The sequence below is a fragment of the Pseudorca crassidens genome, chromosome 2 (assembly GCF_039906515.1).
Source record: "Pseudorca crassidens isolate mPseCra1 chromosome 2, mPseCra1.hap1, whole genome shotgun sequence".
NCBI lineage: Eukaryota > Metazoa > Chordata > Mammalia > Artiodactyla > Delphinidae > Pseudorca > Pseudorca crassidens.
In genome coordinates, this window is record NC_090297.1 from 60,046,016 (window position 1) to 60,067,487 (window position 21,472).

Below are 21,472 nucleotides of genomic sequence, written 5' to 3' on the forward strand. Positions count from 1 at the left end.
TTTATTTTTCTGACAAAGCCTTACTTGTTTGTGTCCTAATTAAATTAAAAACCTATTACATATTTCATCTGAAAGGAACTTTTTTTGGACAATTTGACAATGATTATAGTTTAGTAACTAGCACACGAACAAGAAAAGCAACAGGCTGCATTATAGACTGTCTAAAATCTTGTGGGTAAAGACAGTCATTTTGAAAGGTGTAAAATGTAAGAAATAATATAGAATGACATTTTCAAAAAGCAGAAATAAGAGTGTAAAATTTTAAAGATATGTAAGAAATCATATTGGAAAGTAACTTTAAAAATGGAAGTAAGGACGCGGGTTCGTGTCCTGGTACGGGAATATCCCGCGTGCCGCGGAGCGGCTGGGCCATGGCCGTTGGGAGTGCGCATCCGGAGCCTGTGCTCCGCAGCGGAAGAGGACACAACAGTGAGAGGCCCGCGTACCGCAAAAAAATAAAAAAAATAAAAAAAAAAAAAAATGGAAGTAAGAATGTAATGATAGAATGAAACTTTGGTGATAGTAATTAATGGAAACTAAGATCAAGAAAATAAAATAAGATAAAATTAAAATAGAAGAAAAGATATTTTAAACAACAGACTGGGCTTCCCTGGTGGCGCAGTGGTTGAGAGTCCGCCTGCTGATGCAGGGGACACGGGTTCGTGCCCCAGTTCGGGAAGATCCCACATGCCACGGAGTGGCTGGGCCGGTGAGCCATGGCCACTGAGCCTGCGTGTCCAGTGCCTGTGCTGGGCGACAGGAGAGGCCACAACAGTGAGAGGCCCCAACAGTGAGAGGCCCACATACCGCAAAAAAAATTAAAAAAATAAAATAAAATTTTAAAAAACAGAACTTAAATAAGCTTCAGGAAATAGTTTAGAGAACCTCATGGGAAAGCCTTTTGTCATTGTTGTTCCGGAGCAAACAAAAGGAAAATTGTTGCTCATTCAAAAGAATGGCAAAGGAATCGTAGGAAGCTATGTTATAAACTTAAAATATAGTTTTATGTATGAATTTATGAGTCAAAGATTTCAAAAGCAATAGCCTAAAACTAGGATGGGAAAAGAAAAGGTCTTAGAGGTGGCAGAGAGGCTACCTATCCCCATACAAAAGTAATCAAGCAAACTACACTAATAGAAACATAAGACATAATAGATACATTTATACATTGTCTTGGTCAGCCCACGTCTAAAGAACAGTGTTTAATTCTGAGTGCCAGTTGGCCTTCAGAGATAGAAATGTTTCAGATTCTGTGGTCCATATGGTCTGTCTCACTACTCAATTCTGCCATTGCAGTGCAAAAGAGCCATAGATTATATGTTAACAAATGGGCATGACTATGTTCCAGTAAAGCTTTATCTATAAAAATAAAAGTGCCAGGTTTGTATCTCATCCTGTTTGGAAGAGAAGCTTTGATAAAGATGATCAGGGTGTTTAGGTTTCTGGAAACCCCATCATGTAAGAAATGATTTAAAAGATCACCAATATTTAACCTAGAAAAAAGAGATAAGTCCCAGAACTAATAAAATTTACTTTAGGACACTCAAGTACAAGACATCACTCATGTCTTCATTTAATAAAAATAATTGTGTCTTTCTCTTTAACCACCATGGCTAGAAAAAATGTATATTCTCAGGTTTATGTGATACGCATCTTGGAGATCAGTGAGAACTACAGAGTTCCTAGAGTTCAGGAAGTTGTGGAAAGGCTTCTGGTCTTCAGCTCATGATGGTTCTCACTAGAATACTTTTTGCCTAAGGCTACATGGTCAAGTCAAATGCAGGTGGCTTTACTACTCCTGTGGTCATTTTTCATTCATTGCCATGCTTGGTCACTTGGTCCTTCACCTTGGTTCCCAAAGTTTTGGTGCTCATTGTTTGTTGGACGACAATGTGGTCTAGAAACAAAGCTTGAGAGAATCTGCCACTCCTCAGTATTCCCAGGCTCAGAAGAAAATCTAATTCTCTCTTCATGGAGCACAGCCACTACTGCCCCTTCCACTAGAAGCACCTATTCAGTGGTATAAGTTTGGCAAGAGGTGAGTCAGATGTTCTTACAATGCTGGCCAATGTTTCACAACCATCTTTGGACTGCTAGTGGTCCCACACAGACCCTTCTGGGCATCTTGAAGTGTAAAGGAGACATATATATATATATATATATATATATATATATATATATATAAACTAACAATTCAAGAAAGTTAGTGACCAATGCCAAATAAATCATGGAAAAGAAAGCAGATAGTATGTGAGCTTAAAAGGAGAGATAACTTTGTGGTGGAGTAGACAAGAAACATCACTTATTTATTTTTCAAATATTTATTTCTAGTCAAGACCTTTTACCTGAGCTCCAGTCTTACACAGGCGCACATGTGCACGTGTGTGACCATGCGTGCACACACAATTTTCTCCTAACATAGGACTCACACATTCACCTCAAATTCTCTATAGTATTTAAAAAAGTATTCACTACATCCAGCTCTCTCCACCTTAGATTTATTCCTTTGCAACATTCCCACAGTGCTACTCAATCCAGAAACTAGCTTCAATTCCTTCCTCTTCTTTACCTTCCACATCCAACCAACTATCATCATTACCAAGTATGTCTTTACCAGTGCATCCCTCATAGTTCCCGCCATATCATCCATACTGCCATTGTCCTATTTCTGGCCACAATTATATCCCACATAGATTTCAGGACAGTCTTTTATTTGACCTTTTTGCTAGCACATCTCCACATTTCCCACACCACTCCAAGCTGCCAAAGTGATCTTTCTAAAATAAAAATTTGATATATCTTCCCTATCTAAATCTTAAAGCTTCCATTGCCTTCAAGCTAAAACTCAAACTTCTTTGTTTAACATGGATGATCTCATGATCTGGCCCTTGTCTACATATTATTTCTTATTTCTTACTATGTTTCTTATTTACCATTCTTACTAACCTGCAGTTCCTTAAATGGGCTTTGATCTCTTTCAATGCCCCCCTTTGATGTCTCTTCCAAAAAACATCCATCTCTTCTGATTCTGTAGCCTGATCAACTGCTACAAAGTGAAGGGTCAGTAGAGTCTCTTCTTTTTTTTTTTTTTTGCGGTACGCGGGCCTCTCACTGTTGTGGCCTCTCCCGTTGCAGAGCACAGGCTCCGGACGTGCAGGCTCAGCGGCCATGGCTCACGGGCCCAGCCGCTCCGCGGCATGCGGGATCTTCCTGGACTGGGGCACGAACCCTCGCCCCTGCATCGGCAGGCAGACTCTCAACCACTGCGCCACCAGCGAAGCCCGAGTCTCCTATTTTTTACTCCCACTCTCCAACGCTGAAAAAGCACTTCTTTAGAATCCTACACATATATTTTCTATGGCATTTAGTCTATTGGGTAAACATGGCCCATTGTCTTAACCATTTTCTTTCAAGATTATGAGCTATCTGATAATAGGAAAAACACCTTTCATCTTGATAACCTTAAAAGTTGAGAGATAGTAGGAAATCAATATGTTTATGTTATTGAATAAAGAGTATTGAAGATGTATGGATAAAGGCATATTGAACGGGAGAAAAAGAGCATTAGCAAAAGCTTAAAACAGAAAACTGATCTTCTCAAAGTCATCACTAATCTACGTGTTGTTCAATCAAGTGGTCATTTCTCAGGTATATCATCAAGTTTTCTTACAATTTGTTATTTCTTCCAACTTGAAACGCCATCTTTACTTGACTTCCAGTTCTTCACACTCTTCTGGCTTTTCTCTTGTGATCCTAATAGCTTCTCTGTCTTCTTTCCTGGCTCATCCTCATGTCTTCTTAGACCTATTATCTTCTCATCTACACTCATTCCTTTGGTGATCTCACATGCTCAAGGCTTGATACCGTCTGTATGCTGACCATGCTCTAATGATCTGTTTTGCCTGGACTTCTTCCCTGAACTCCAGACTTGTGTATATAACTTCCTGCTTGACATCTCTAGTTGGCTTTACAATAGAAATTTCTAATTTAGCATTTCTTTTTTTTTCAACCTTATGAGGTGAGGTATAACTGATAAATAAAATTGTAAGATATTTAAAGTACATTGTGATGATTTAATGGAAGTATACATTATGAAAGGATTCTTCTCATCTAATTAATTAACCCATCCATCACTTCACATATTTATCTTTTGAGGAGGAAATTTGAGGGGGAATGGACAGGGGTGAGAACATTTAAAACCAAGCTTTTGATGAACCCAAAACCCTGCTCACCCTGTCTTCTCCATCAGTCAATTACACTTCATCCTTCTAGTTGTTCAGACCAAAACACACTTTTAATCACATTTGACTCTACTTTCTCTTACTCCCCACAATCATTTCATCAACAAAACATTTGAATCTAATGTTAAGTATGTCCAGAATCCAGCCACTTCTCACCCCGTCCGCTGCCACCAACCTGACCAAACCACTGTCACCTCTCATTTGGCATTTTCCATTAACTGCCTGTTTGATCTCCCAGCTTCCACCTTCGTCCTCCTCGGTCTGTCTACCAGCCTGAAATCATAGGTATCCTTTTAAAACAAGTCACTTCAATATACCTTTGATCAAAGCCTTTCAGTGACCCTCCATTTTACTCAAAATCAAAGCCAAAGTCTTGGGTTATAAGACCCCATATTTTCTAACTCCCCATTATCATGTCTTTACTTCTCCTGTCCCTCAGTCTACTTCAGCCACACTGGTTACCTAGGATGTCTTCAAGCAAGCAACGTGTCCCTGCTTCAGAGTCTAGGCACTAGGGTGCTCCTTCATTTCGTTTAAGCATTGGCTCATATTTCTTCTCAGTGAGACCTGATTACCCTATTAAAAATTGCAGTCATGTTATATGAATTCTTCCTATCTTCCTCCTCTTCTTAAGTGTTCTTCATAGCACTTATAACCTTCTAGTATATTATTTTATTTTACTTAATTGTTTTATTTATTGTCATTATCATCTCCACTGGAATGTAAAGTACTTTTGAGGAGGAATTTTTGTTTCTTTTCATCCAGTGCTATTCCCCAGACCCCAGAAGATTGTCTAACTCATAATAATCTTTCAGTAACAGTTGCTGAGTGAAGAAAGAGTACACACATTTTTTTGCATTTATGAGTGCCTGCCAGAGTCTGAATTACAGTAGTATTTCATTTGCTACTCATAAAAGCCCTATAAGATAATTACTACATGAATTTTAAAGATGAAGGAATGAAAATTTTTTGAGATTTGAGTCAACAATGCCTCCAGAATTTCTGTATAGTCAAGAGTTGGAGACAGCATTCTGGTTAGTAGGGAGATAAAAAACTTGAAAATCAGAAAAATGCTCTCTTCTCTTATGTTGTATGTTATACTTGAGAATGGTTTGGTAAATGCTGATTACACATGGCATGTGCTAAGATACGTCTAATCTTTGGCACCAACTCTTGCCCGAGGTTTAAGATTGTTCAAAGCTGCAGCATCATTCAAGCCAATATGTTTAGGAGACAATGAGTACAAAAGTTGGGGGTAGGGGATTAAGAGGTACAAACTACTATGTATAAAATAAATGAGCTAGAAGGATATAAAGTACAGCACAAGGAATATAGCCAATATTTTATAATAATTATAAATGGAATATAACCTTTAAAAATTGTGAATCACTATGTTGTACATCTGAAGCTTACATAATATTATAAATCAACTATATCTCAATAAAAGAAGATAAAAAAGTTTTTCTATAACAGAATTTCATTTAAGGAAGTGAAAAATGACAAGAATGATGATGAATTTGTGGCCATATTGTGAAATTTTAGAACGCTTTACTAAGAATTGGGTTTATCTGTTGGTTTCCAAAACCTGTGGGGATTCTTAAAAATATGGATTTTGGAGCCCCAATTGGTACCTCCTATTGGTATAGATTTTTAACAAGCTTCCCAGATTTTCATTAAGCATCCAGGCCAGAACTCCATCCATAGACTGGCATTTGGAAACATGGTAAGCTACTAAAGGTTTTCAGGCAGCAGTTTGCATATGTTACTGTATATTTGCAACTTACTTCTCCTTAAAAAATACCCCCATATCTGTGCACTATACACCCAGGTAAATCTGATAGGGAGGTGGGTGGAATGTCTTTTGGAGCGATGTGTCATACACTGCCTCACAATAATATTTTTCTCCATCTGTTATAGGTCAATGCACAAACTGGCCCAGTTGGAAAGACTTGACCTAGGCAATAATGAATTCAGTGAGCTGGTAAGAAAATGCATTTTCTAAATTTGATAAATATATCCCAGGGGATTATTTCTTTTGCTCTGTCTTGATAACCTCAGGCATTAAATCATCAGGTGCACATTTACATTTGCTAAATGAAATAAAATCTGGAATTAAAGTGATTGTTTATCTGTATAGTAAGCTACAGAGAATTGAATAATATTAGGATTAACTTTAAAAGCGGGGGTATGGATAGGCAGATGCAAAGTGTCAGTTTTGAGCACCACCTATATAGCAGGCACCATGTTCAGAGTGTTATATATGTTGCCTTATTTAATCCTGATTTGCCATGTTGCCATGCAACATGGAAACAAGCTCAAGGTGGTCACTGACTTACATAGCTTTTATGTGGTTGAACAGGAATTAAACCAAGACTTGATTAACTCAAAGTCCATACCTTGAAGACTTCTGCTTTGGTTGCTTAATGGGCATAGCATGAGAGGAGTGGTCAATGGCCTTTTATTTCCAATTGTACTGAAAGTGTCTTTCTAGTGAACATATGTTATGACCTCACTGCCAGCAAAATTGACAGAATTTTGACTACTCCTTTTAGGCTTAAGTTTTCTTTAAATGTTCCTGAAAACCAAAATCTCAAATGCAAATTAGAAAGAAAATACTCTTTTACCAGCAGACCCAGCCTGTTTTACTCAGAGGTCTTCCACTTGAACATCTTCAAATTTCAAAAATCAATTCACCTAAATTGTATTTTAACTATTTTTAAATTGAAACATTTAAGAGTGTAATCAGCTTTTCTTTTGCAGCTATGTTACTAGCTACATGACCTTGTGAAAATGACTTAACCTCTCTAACCCTCATTTTCCTTTTCTATAAAATGGAGATTATGATGGTTCCTCCCCTCCAAGGTTTGTAGGAGAATTAAGTTAAAAAATGTACAGGACCTGGAAAAGTGATTCCCAGTAAATGCCAATGTATAGGGGTGATAGGGTATAATTCACACTACAACTTGAACGTGCAAAAAAAATAACTTATTTTACTTTGACCGTAACTAATTTGATCATTGTCCCAGCCTCTATCAGCTCTTTATTGAGGGTAAAAACTGACTTCTATTTTTCTATGATTAGAAGTTAAATCTAATTTTAGAAGTTACATGGTCCCTTTAGGTTGTGTTCATCTTCCCTGCATAGAAATTCTCTGTAACCTCTTGCCTTCCCCTGCTTGTCTCCTTAAGATGGAATCTGAGTGAGTGCGAAGGAAGGTACATATCTTTCTGACATGAGGAAAAGAGACGCCCTGTCCTCAGGCTGGATTTCAGAAGTGCTGGCCTCTGGGCTGATGTTTGCAGCTGATACTGCCTCCTGTGTTAAATCTGCAATTCTGAACCTGCCAGTTGGTTCTTTGGGCTCAGGCAATACCCCCTGGGAGCATTGGTCATCTTCCTCTTGCTGGCAGTGCCATCACCCAGTTATCATTGCATATACATGCATAAGTCTCTGTCCTGTCTTCCCTCCAGCACCATGCTTGGAAGTTCATCCCCGATTTCTGTTGTGAAGGAATCTCACCAGCCATAACCTTAATAGTGACCCCATAGCAAGTCTACAGGCTCTGAGAGTCCAAATGATATGCAAACTGAAAGAGGTCCACTAAAAACAAACTTCAGAGCTTCCTTCTGCCTGTTGCATCACACCGCCAAGCTTGCTCTGCTTTGGATACACCCAACTGTGTTATAGGGCAGCTGGCAAGGTGGCCTCAACACAGTAGAGCAAAATGACCCAGTACATAGTTTAATGCACCTCTGGCATTTTTAAAGGAGATATTTATTAGTGCAGGTAGAGAGAGACGTAAAGGTGGTGAATAACAGTGGCAAAACTATTGGTAGTTTTTTAAATTAGTTGTTAAGAAGTTAGGATCTACCCATGATTCCATGAAGACATGTAGCTTGGCCTAGTAGTTGAAAGAACATGGACAATGGATTCAGACGACTGAGGTTTAACTTTCAACTCCATCACTGGTTAGCTGGGTACCTTTGGGTCTATAGCTCACTCCCTATCCTCAGCTTCCTCTTCAATAAAATAAGGGTATCAAACCCATATATCTCACAGACTTTTTGAAAGAATTTCATGCAAGAGAATCTATAATAAACAATGCATGTTCAAATGAATTTCAGTTCTGTCAGGTATATAATTTTGCAAGCCTTTTGTATGGATACTTTGTGAATCAATATTTTACTATAAATATTTGCATTGACAAAGTTGAATAGGGCATGTTTATTTTTTGAAAATAAGCTTACTAAAGGTAAATTTTAAATACACATATTTTGACTTATGCTTCTGATGTCTAAGAAATCATCATCTGAGTAAAAACATTTTTTACTTTTGAACTCCCAATATTTTATGCCTGTCACAAAGTTAAGTCTCTTAATTTTTTTTTGCATTTCTACTGGGGTGCTTTATTTGATAATAGTTATTTGACGGGGTTGGGGGGAGTATATTTCTGGAACTTCTCATTTCTAATGTTATTTACTTTTAATCAAATATTTGAATTTTATTCATCATATGTGTGGGACTAGCTGTTATTTCTCTGACAGTAACAATTTTTAATGTGAAAATAAGAGAATTTGCTCTGATAAGAGGCTTCTAGAAACAAGAGCATATGGAGGAAAGGGAATTAAATTCCAATCTGTAGCTAGATATTGACACCTAGGAGATTACTGTTAGATGATTCATTTTGTGTGTCATGGTAAAGAGACAGATGTGAAGAGATGGCAGTAAGTAAAAAAAAAAAAAAAAAAACTGAGAATGAGAATGAGAAAACCTAATGAAGAAAACAGAAGTCTGCTTGCTAGAGAAGCAAGGTACATATCCCAAATAAGGTCTGAAGTAGAAATATCTACTTATGGATGCTACTTATGGTAACAATAAAAAATTGTAAACAAAAGAAATTATCTTATGTTTCTACAGGAATAACCACTAGAAGATACTAGACAAAGTTCTGGGAACATAATAGATTCTTAAAACTTTTTTTATGTGTGTTTCTTTCATGGCTTTTTTATCAATATAAAATTAATAAGTGTTCATTTAAAATTATTAGAAAGTTAAAAGAAGCATAAAGACGATAGTAAAAGTAATCTGTGACCTCATCCCCATATATAATCATTATTAATATTTTTGGTATATTCTTTCTCCCTTCCCTCATTTTCTTTTAATGAGGTCAAATGAGCATTATTTGGAGCCTGGTCAGAGATGGGACACTAGTAGGTTGATGTGTGGAGTTGGATAGCATCAATCCTTAAAAATCCTCTGTACACTCTATGTAGTACATTCTTCGCACTGTTACAATAATTAGTAAGATCCCAATGTCATGGAATGGTCAGGGACCCTAAAACAGATTCAGTGATTATCATGGGGCCCAAAAGCTGTATGGTAGGATTATATTTCAGGTATAGATATATTTATCCAATGAACTAAGAATTGCTATTTGTCCTGAACTGGTGCAGGAAATAATGGAGCCCCAAAGCAAATCACCATGAGCCAGAATACTGGAAAATGGAGCAGATTGAGTAGCAGAGCCCCGAGGAGATAGGATGGATCCAGTAATAGTATGAGGTCATGGTTGACCATCCCCCAAAACTAGCTCTAGCTTCCAAGCTCCTTTACTTCCTTTCTTCATCCCCCCTTCCCTCAAAAGGAGAGGACTGTGGCATACAGGAAAATGTCACTTAAAGCCCCCAAAAACTCTGCTATGGGAACATTCATCAAAAGAGTCAGTCATAAGAAGCAAAATAAGAAAGCTTTAAGGCAAGCCAGAAAGAGAAAATTGCTCAGCTCAGAGGAGGCTAAAAGCAGACTGGGAAATGGTCTGTGTATGCCTCAGAGTCCATGATCGTGATATAACGATGATCATGACCTTCTATATAAACTATATTCAGTTCCATCCTGTCAGGGATATTTTTTACATCTGTGCTCATGCATGAGGTTGGTATACATTATTCTTGTGTACTTTATCCATGGGTTCCTGTTTTTCATCAGTTTTGAAAAATTAACAGTCCTTATCTCCTCAAATGTTGCCTTTTAACTGTATCTTCTGTCTCTCCTGCTGGAATTTGGATTAAATATGAATATGAGTGATTTTGAAATAAGTGATTTTGAAATACCATCTTATTAATATTTTGTAAGTTTTTTCTGGAAAAGTAATCAGATAAAGGGTAATTTTTAAATATCTATTTCATGTCCTTAAAGAAAGTCTTCCTGCCTCTGCACCTAAAATTAGCCAGGATTCATTCTCCAGAGTTTGAGGCATCATGATGAGATCATTTTAAGAGTATTTTCAACTCTTTGAGCTATTTAATGTGTCCAGTTACTGACAGAGATATTTCTAAACTACAGACCATTCAAATTCTGGATTAAAGAACAAAACATGGATTTTAAAAAACAAAACACCTAAATGACAGCAACAAAAATATTTAAAGAGTAAAAAATATATATTTTTCTGTGATAAAAAAACATTTTTTAAACACATGTAAAGATGGATTGAATTTAAAAGTTCAGAGAATTCATCAGGAAATGAGTAGCATCATTTTTGTTTTGTTTTGTTTTGTTTTTATTTTTGGCTGCGTTGGATCTTTGTTGCTGTGAGCTAATTTTCTCGAGTTGCGGCAAGCGAGGGCTACTCTTCCTTGTGGTGCACAGGCTTCTCATTGCGGTGGCTTCTCGTTGCAGAGCACGGGCTCTAGGCACGCGGGCTTCAGTAGTTGCAGCACGTGGGCTCAGTAGTTGTGGTATGCGGGCTCTAGAGCACAGGTTCAGTAATTGTGGCACATGGGCTTAGTTGCTCCACAGCATGTGGGATCTTCCCAGACCAGGGATCGAACCCAAGTCCCCTGCACTGGAAGGCTGATTTTTAACCACTGGTCCACCAGGGAAGTCCCAGTAACATCGTTTTAACTCTCTAATATTTGAAACAGTATGTCAAGCCATCTTTATAAAAAGATTTCATAAATTCAGCTATCCATGGACTGTATTAGAGGATTTATATTCTATAAAGCTTTTTTATAGAAAAGCTTAAAAAATAGTCTGCACTCTACAAGTCACTATTTTAAATGCTTAATAAGACTGCAGATCACACTAAGCAAGAATTTCTAATCTCAATATTCAAACTGAATTTGTTTCTGTTGACTTTTTTCACTTTATTTCATAGAATCAAACAAAAATTTCAAATGGATAAATCAAGTAAAGAATGGAGTCACTCTGAGCAAAATAACGGAGAAGAAATGCCAGTCGTTGTATAGACTATCTGTTTGGTTTTATAAATAATATGAATGTGTTTTCATAGAAATTTGAAACAGCTGAGTGCTGTTTTAACTTGTAATTTAAATTGATTAGAATTAAATTAAACTTTACCAGTAGCGTAACAGCCAATGATTTCAACTCCCTAGTTTGCCCAAGGTGTGCTCATCCTTAATTACCTAGGATGCATGTATACCTGGGGCAAGCGTTATATTTACATATCTGGTAATTTCCTTTATAGATAATTACAATGTAGGTTTGCCACACTTACTAATAAAATTTTGTTAATTATTCTTCAAGTAAAGCTTATAAGAAAAAGCAGAGTAATAAAAATACAATTTGTCATCTTCTAACAGGCCATTCCATTTTCAGGGAAGATATTTAAAGCATCCTAATTAGTAACGCTTCCATTTCCTGCATTTGTAAAACTACTGAGGCCATAGATGGTGTGCGTGTATACACATATAGAATTTATATAGATCACAGACATTGCCAGAGGTTATCGATATATCAAGAGAAACTTGAGAAATGAAACTAATTTTTAAAATGATTGGAGACACATCAGTTTCTGTATCAGCCAAGGTCCAGGCAGGGGGTAGAAACTATATCAAGTATGTAACAAAGAAAGTTTAATATAAGGAATGGACAATCATGTACTAGAAAACTGGAAAGACAGAAAGGGGACTCTGAAGGACCACAGATGTAATAACTCTAGGAAGCAGCTACCACCTCTAGCTTAGGGGACAAATGGAAGATGGTAATATAAGGAATTATGAAAACTTGAAGCTGCCACTCAGACCTCTAAATAGGGGCACCAGTCAGCTGATGTCTTCAAGGATCTAATAAGGCTAGTTCTAATTGTGTGGAAAAAATACAAGCTGAAAACAACTGCTGTTGCTGGAGTTTAGTGTCACTGCAAGGAGCAGTGCTGCTGTTGAGATACTAAATTCCCAGGAAGTAAGTAGAATGAGCAAGTCCCTTCTGCCTTCTCTAGCCTTCCAGCCCTCTCCAGTACACCCAGTCATCAGGGCCTGATGCAGAGTCACATATCAAAAAAGAAATGTAGGGCTTCCCTGGTGGCGCAGTGGTTGAGAGTCCACCTGCCAATGCAGGGGACACGGGTTCGTGCCCCGATCCAGGAAGATCCCACATGCCGCGGAGCGGCTGGGCCCCGCAACAGGAGAGGCCACAACAGTGAGAGGCCCGCGTACCGAAAAAAAAAAAAAAAAAAGAAATGTAGTTAACCTCAGAATTACGAAGTAGAATATTAGAAAAGTGGGCCACAGCTAAAAGACAATAGCTTAAACATTTAAAATAAAACAAATGTTTTTTTTTGCCAACTCAATTTTGGCATCATTTTCTCCAGAAAGTTTTCCCAGCCTCTAGCAGAGTACCAACTCCCAACTGGCTCGTGATAATTGTTTCTAATGAATGAATGAATCATTTGACTTTAAAAGTGAACAGTTAAGTCAATTATCTTCATCAGAATTGTGCCTACATAAATTGAAAATTTTTGATTCAAACTAAGCAATAATAGAGGTGGAGGAAATGCTTTAGTTTATATGAAAAACAATCATTCCATAATAAGCTATCCTTTTAGGAATCAATTTCAATTCACTTTAAAACATACTTCTAAATGAGTTTCTCCATGAAACTTTAAAGTACAAAATTGAGAACTGTGACCAATAAATAAAACTGTATTTCCACCAACTCTGGAATTTGAAAGGAATCCTTGATGAATCATTCAATTAAAAGGTGTTTTATGTCTGAAAATAATTATGGAGTTTTTTTAGATAGGAGGATCAAACTGGGGTCTCCACTTTTATAGGTGCAACATCTGTTGACCGAGGGCTTTAAAAAGCAATTTCCAATGTTGCACATACAAAAAAATAAATAAATAAAATAAAACCTCATTTCTTTGCTTTTAAACTTTCCTTTTCCTAGCAATAAAATAAGTTATCTTGGCCTCTGTTTTCAAAGGAAGCAGTTTTTCTCTCATTGCCATTTCTTATTATTGCAATAAGACTGGGTACTATAAATGAAATTAATTAGCTCTGTTTCCCTTTCCATAAATAGATTTTTCTAAGAATGGCATATATCTCAATGTAGTCAAGTGCCTTGGTGATTCTGTCAATAGTGTCAACAAGAGAAGTTAAAAGAAATGCTCTCTGATTGAACCAGGGAAAATTATGTGAAATAAGAGTACAAATTTATAACCAACACTTTACAAGGAAAATAAGTGTATTATGCAATCATGGAGTAAACCCAAGAATATTCTTGAGTTGTGAATAGGGATTGTGAATCATCCAAAAATTAACAAAAACTGTATTTAAAGTAATCAAATTCAAAATGACATCTTCCTCATTGAAATGCTGAAATGTATACTATCTGGATGTATTATCTGAAATTGAATCAATAAAAAATTTATTTGATTTCAGGTTTCACAACAAACCAAACCCAGAAGACAATGAAAATGCTAAGGAGAAATATAAAGAAAGGGGGATGGAGAGAAAGAGAGAGAGAGACAGTGTGTGTGTGTGTGGGGGGGTGTATATGCATGTATGGAGAGTGTTAATTGTTAGGGTGGCCAGGGAAGCTTTACTCAGCAGGTGACATTTTAGCAAAAACCTAAAGAAGGCGAGGGAGCAAATCATGCTAATATCTGGGTGGAAGATCGTTCTAAACAGAGGGAACAGGCAGTATAAGCACCTGACATGAAAACAAGCCTGACTTGTGGACAGCAAGAAGACTAGAAGGTCTGGAGGAGGGTAAGTGAGAAGAGTAGGTGATAAGTTAATTTGGGGAGTTTGGAGGTAGTTGCACAGGGAGAGGTAGAATCCTGTAAGACATTTCAAGGATTTTGGCTTTCACTCTGAGTAAAGTGGAAGCCCTCTGGAAGGTTTTGAACAGGTAGAACCCATGGTCTGACTTACATTGTTATGTTACATTACACTACATTTGGTTGTAGTATGTTACCTTAATTACACTGCATTACATGGCATTACCAGGATCAGTTTGAATACTGTGCTGAGGATGAATGGAAAGTGGGTCAAAGTGGAGTCAAAGAGACCAGTTAGGAAGTTATTGCAATAATATAGGCAAGAAATGGTAGTGTCCGGGGATGGGGTAGTAGCAGTGGAGGTGGTAAGGACTGATTTCTGGGTAAATATTAAAGATATAGCCAGAAGTAGGATCTGAACTTGTAAATTAGGGACACCTTCTTTCAAAATATAATACAAAATTAGGAATACGTAATTAAGTACAAAAGTGAATGTTTACTTAAGATGAAAAAAGAAACTATGAATTTTAAATTACAAATTAAAATTAATAGAATACAATTTGAAAAGCTAACAAATGTTGTAAACATCATTAAATCCAGAAAAATAACATAATAGCACACATCTGTGATACTCTTTTTTCCCCCTACATATTGGCCTCATGCTCTTTGACAGTGTGTTCATATGACAAATATTTTGTAATATCATTTTCTACGGCGATAATAGAAAAATAATCCAGGCTTTCCTCTACCATGGTTTTTATTCCTGATAATTTGGAAACATCTGTTTCATCTTTACAATTTTTCATTGATACAGCTTGTAAAATTCTAGGATTGTCAAATTTGGGAAAACCTCTGACTCCCTACATTTCAAGCCTTGTTTCTCTTCCTCCACCTACACACTGAGAACCAAAGGACATATTCATGTCCCAATACTTTCCTTGGCCCTGTACCTTCATGTCATGAGGGTCAGGGGAAGTGACACAATGAACAAAGTATTTCTGGAAGCCATTTCTACTCTAGATGGCTAACAATAGGTTAACTACGTGGAGACATGATTGCAAACCATATAAATATATTCCATTAAATCTATACTAAAGGTATTCCCATGTAACTCCCTTTTATCTGTCTCCCCAAAATACCTGTGGCCATTCCATCACCACATGACATGAGAGAAATTGCAACATAGTGGAAGTCAGGGTAGAAATTATAGTTAAAAGATCTTAATTTTACCTAGCATTTCAGGCCTAGGCACATACCTGTACTCCTTTCTTATTGCTGATCTGTAGCAAATGACCACAGACTTAGTGGCTTAAAACAATACAGATTTATCATCTCACAGTCCTGGAAGTCAGAAGTCCTAAAATCAAAGTGTCATCAGGGCTTTAATCCTTCTAGAGACTTCATGAGAGAATCTGTTCCTTACGTTTTCCAGCTCCTAGAGGCTACCTCATTCCTTGGCTAGTGACCCCTTTCTCACATTACTTCAATCTCTGTGTCTGTCATTATGTCTCCTACTTTGATTTTATTTCTATCATTGCAACTCTTTCTCTGTCTTCTCCAACTCCCCTGTCTCCCTCATGTAAGTACCTTTGTGATTACTTTGGGACCACTGACATAATCCAGGATAATCTCTCTTTCTCAATATCATTAAATTAATCATATCTGCAGATTCTCTTTTATCCTGTAAGGTAGAATATTCACAGGTTCAGGGGTCAGAACATGGACATCTTTGAAAGCCCATTGTTTAGCCTACCAGTAAGGTCCCCGTCCCCAAAGATTCATGTCTAACCACTTGAAAATGCATCCACCCCAACTCAAGTTCTCCAAAATTCTCACTCATTACAAAATCAACTCATGTATAAAAGTCTCATCTAAATCTCATCAGCTCAAAAGTCCCAAATTTCATCATGTAAAGCATCTAAGTTAGGCATAGGTAAGGTTCTGTGTACAGTCTATCCTGGGTCCAAATCACCTTCCATCTGTAGACCTGTAAAACTAGAAAACAGTCAATCTGCTTCCAAAATATGATTGTGCAATAGGCATAGCATAACAGTTACAGAGATTCCCATGCAGAACGGGAAAAAAAAAATGGAAGGACAAAAGTAGTCTACACTCAAAACCAATATCAAAATTCACCCACGCAAACTCCATGAGGTTTCAAGGCCAGGGAATAAACTCTGTGGCTCAAGACCCATTGCTCTGTGCCTTTGGTTTTATCCTCTGCATCATTCTTCCTTTTCCTGGTAGGAAAGCAAGGTTTACAGCTGAGTAGATTTATCAGCCTGTTTCCTGCTTATAGAATTTTAGGAGTCTGGCAGTCTTCTTTTGTCCTCTCTCTATTCCTTTCAGTCCATGCTGGCAGTGTTTCTGTTGATACAACAGTCTAAAGAGCCTTGTGGGTCTCCCATTTATATCTTGAAGATTTCTCCACTGCACAAGGGGTTCCTCACGGATCTTTCCTGGATAATCTCATGTCTATTCCTGGCTTCTTCTAAGATGTCTAACAGGTTCCATGAAACACCTACCTAAGCACTTTTATCCTTACAAGTCACTTTAATCCTTAGAAAGGTTTGCCCCAGCACACCCTGACTTTATTTCCAGAGCACACTTTCCTGGTAGTGAATCTCCTAATTTTAGCATTTTTTTGTAGTCTGAATAGGATGAATATTTCCCAAGTCAAGTCCTGGTTTCTTTTTGCTTAATAGTTCTTTCAATTTACCCTTTCCTCTTGTATTTTACTACAAACAGCAAGTAGAAATCAGGCCATACCGTCAAAATTTTGCTTGGAAATCTCTTCAGCTAAATATCAAATTTACCTCATACAAGTTATGCTTTCCACATAAGTGTATGATACAATTCAGCTACTGTATAACAAAGATCCCCTTTACTCCATTTTCCATGTTAACATGTTCCTCATTTCCTTCCGAGCCCTCATTAGTAGTGAGGGCTTAGAGTCCACATTGCTACGAGCAGTCTTTTCATGATCATTTAGGTGTTCTCTAAGAAGATACAGATTTTCTGTACCATGCTCTTCACTTCATTCTGAGTCCTCCTTAGTAGAGATAAGGAGGACTCATTACCATCCATATTTCTACTAACAGTATGTTCAAGGCAATTTAGGCTTTTTCGATCATGCATTTTTAGCTAGAATTTTTCCAGCTCTGTTCACTACCCAGTTCCAAAGCCACTTCTGCATTTTTAGGTATTTGTTGCAGGAGTAACCCACTTCCAAGTTCCAAAATACGATTCCTGTGATTGAACTGTAACAAATTATGACAAATTTGGAGGCTTAAAACAATACGTATAACACAACACAACACAAAATTATTATTTTAAAGTTCTGTAGGTGTCATCAGGGCTGTGTTCTTTCTGGAGGCTCTAGAGAAGTATCCATTTTCTCTCCTTTATCAGCTTCTAGAAGCCACTTGCATTCCTCTGCTCACAGCCCCTTCTTTGCATCACTTCAACTTCTCTTCTGTTATGACATCTCCTTCTCTGCCTTCTCTGAACTTCTTACCTTCCTCTTATAAGGACACTTATGATTACATTGGGACACTCAGATAATCTCTCCATCTCAAGACCCTTAAATTAATCATATCTGCAAAGTCTCTTTGTCCATGTAAGGTAATATATTCACAGGCCCTAGGGAGTAGGATGTGCATATCTGTGGGGAGCCAACACAATATTCATCCAACCACACTATCCAAGAGAATTTAAAACATATATCCGGGGCTTTCCTGGTGGCGCAGTGGTTGAGAGTCCACCTGCCGATGCAGGGGACACGGGTTTGTGCCCCGGTGCGGGAAGATCCCACATGCCGCGGAGCGGCAAGGCCCGTGAGCCATGGCCGCTGAGCCTGCGCGTCTGGAGCCTGTGCTCTGCAACGGGAGAGGCCACAACAGTGAGAGGCCCAAGTACCGCAAAAATAAATAAAAATAAAATAAAACATATATCCACAAAAAATCTTGTACATGAATATTCATAGCAGCATATTCTTAATAGCCAAAAAGAAAGAAAATCCAAATGTCCATTAACTGATAAATGAATAAACATGATGCAGTATATCCATACAATGGAATAATATTTGGAAATAACAAAGAATTAAGGACTGATACAGATGAACTTTGAAAACATCATGCTAAATGAAAGAAGCTAGAAACAAAAGCCATGTGTTATATGATTACAGCTATATGAACTGTTCAGAATAGACAAATTCACAGAGACAGAAAGTAGATTAGTAGTTGCAGGGTCTGGGGAGGAGGGAAGAATGGAAAGAATGAGTATGGGTTTTTTTGGAAGAGGGGGTAATGAAAATGATCTAGAATTATATAGTTATGGTAGTCAAACAACTTTGTAAATACTCTAAAAATCACTCAGTTTTATATTCTAAAAGGGTAAAATGTATCATATGTGAATTATGTTTTAATTTTTTAACCTTAAAAAAGATTTGTGCAAATTGCACAAAAACATATGGCCATGTGAACACTTTGCCAGGCTGCCTCCCAGGATCTGGAAAGGAGTTCATGCAAGTAAGGGGCTTGAAAGTTTGAACTTCATTAAGTTTAGAGGAAACCTGCCTCAGTAGAAGCAATAGGATTTGTTGACAGATGGGATGTCAGGGATGAGAGGGAGAGTAGTTAAGGATGAGTTTAAGATTTGAGACTAAGCAACTGAAAGATGACATTTCTACTTCTGAGTAGAATACTATACAAGATGCAGGGGTTTTGTTTGTTTGCTTGTTTGACTGTGGCAAAAAAAAGTGCAAACATGAGATTTAACCTCTTAACAAATTTTTAAGTGTTCAGTACAGTGTTTTTAACTATAGGCTTCTTGAATTTGAATGTGCACTTCCTTCACCAGATTTGGGAAGTTTTCAACCATTATTTCTTTAAAAAAGCTTTCTGCCCTTGTCTCTCTCTTCTTCTTCTAGAATTTTCATAATGCATATATTGATACATTTTACAGTATTCCATAAGTCCCTTGAGCTTTCTTCACTTTTTTTATTTTTTTTTTCCTTTTTCTCCTCTGATTGCATAATTTCAAATGTCTCATCTTTTTTTCTGCTTGATCAAGTCAGCTGTTGAATAATCCTAGTGAATTTTCCAGTTCAGCTACCGTGTTTTTCACCTCAAAAGTTTCTGGGTTTTTAAATTAATTTTCTACTCGTTTTTTCATGTATCATTTTCCTAAGTTTGTTGAACATTTTTATGATGGGTATTTTTAATTCTTTATCAGGTAATCCATGTGTCTCCACTTCTTTAGTGTTGGTTTTTGGAGATTTATTTTGTTCCTTTCTTTGGGCCATTCCATGTTTCTTAATGTTCTATGACACTTGATTTTGGTGTCTGCACATTTGAAAAACACCTACGTTTCCCATTTTGTACAGACTAGCTTTGTATAGGGGAGGACCTTTACCAATCAGCCAACTAGATATTCGAAGGACAAGAGATGTAATTTTAGAGGGAAATATCAGTTTTATTCTGGAAATCTTAAGTTTGATATGCCTATTATGTATCCAAATGGAGATGTCAAGAAGGCAGTTAACTATGAGTCTGGTCAGAAGTTCAGGCCAGATCAATACATTTAAGAAATACCAGTATAGGGCTTCCCTGGTGGCGCAGTGGTTGAGAGTCTGCCTGCTGATTCAGGGGACGCGGGTTCGTGCCCCGGTCCGGGAAGATCCCACATGCCGTGGAGCGAGTAGGCCCGTGAGCCATGGCCACTGAGACTGCGCATCCGGAGCCTGTGCTCCGCAACGGGAGAGGCCACAGCAGTGAGAGGCCCACGTACCGCAAAAAAATTAAAAAAATAATAAATAAATAAAATAAAAATGCTGTCTGCCACATAAAAAATAAATAAATAAATAAATAAATACCAGTATAGGGAATTCCCTGGAGGTCCAGTTGTTAGGACTCTGTGCTTTCACTGCTGAGGTCCAGGTTCGATCCCTGGTTGGGGAACTAAGATCCTGCAAGCTGTGCAGTGAGGCCATAAAAAAAGAAAGAAAGAAAGAAATACAAGTATACATGTACAATTTAAAATTATGAGGCTAGATGTGATTACCAAAAGAAAAAGTATGAACAAAATATAATAGCTGTAATTTCTACAGACTGTAATTTTGTACAATAGATACAAGTAGGATTGTCCTGGTAAAATAAAGGAGTGCTCTCATACCCAAGAGTCGTCTTCTACTTCCTGTGGCTCCATGGAACACAATGCTATCGTCTGTATTAATAAACTCAATTAACAATTGGGAGCAGTGGAGGAAGGCAGAATTCTAAGATGGCCCCCAAGATCTGCACCCTCTGGAATACAGAGGTCTTCTCTCAGTTATTCAATCAAACACTAATATAAGTGCTACTGGGATTTTGCAGATATAATTAAAATACCAAATCAGTTGGCCTTAAATAGAGAGATTATCTTGCATGAATCTGACCTAATTAGGTTATCCTTTAAAAGGGAATGGACTCTTCTTAATTAAAGAGATTGAAAGTGTGAGAGGGCCCTTGAAAGGAGCCATAGTCAAGGAATATAGGCCTCTCTAGGCCTGAGAGCTACCCCAACAAGAAAGTAGCTGACAAAAAGCAAGGAAACAAGGACGTCCTTCATACAACCCCAAAGAACTGAATCCTGCCACATCTATGTGAGTTTGCAAGAGGATGCCAAGCTCCAGATGATAATGCAGTCTAGCCAATACCACCATCTTAGCCTTTTGAGACCCTAAGCAGAGAACACAACTACATCATGCCCTGATTTCTGACCTACTTGAATTAATAAGTGAGTGTTGGTTTAAGCAGCTACATTTTCAGTAATTTGTTATGCAGCATTAAAAAACTACTACAGCTATATTTTATTCAAGGTTCTTGCAAAAATTACAACACAGATAATTGAAAGGATTTGTGAGACTCCACAGAGAATTCTCACATAAGGTTTTCAATAAATGTAAATTATACAGTAAAGCAGTAGAAACAGAATGCAGGCAAACATCAGGGGCCCAAGAGCCTTCCAAGTACAGCTTCCCAAAATCATTATTCACACACGACATGCTGCCTCTCTGGATAAAATCACCAAGATTTGTATGATAAATCTTAGTTTCAGAAGGCATCCTAAAAGTCTCCAGTAGTGTCTTTCATGGCCTTCTGTACATATAGCCAAGCCAGACTATCTGACTTGTAATGCCAGGCATAAGTCCTAATAAACCAGCAGTGGG

The 21,472-nt window shown here is 37.5% G+C and overlaps 1 protein-coding gene across 6 annotated transcripts in view; it reads left to right on the forward strand.

The window, feature by feature from the left end:
- Positions 1-21,472, forward strand: part of LRRC7 (leucine rich repeat containing 7) — a 501,952-nt gene that overhangs the window by 318,621 nt on the left and 161,859 nt on the right. For all 6 annotated transcript variants that reach the window (XM_067726544.1, XM_067726541.1, XM_067726540.1 and 3 more), the window contains one exon: positions 6,159-6,222. In XM_067726544.1, coding sequence (XP_067582645.1) covers positions 6,159-6,222 — 64 coding nt within the window. The remainder of the gene's footprint in view (positions 1-6,158; positions 6,223-21,472) is intronic.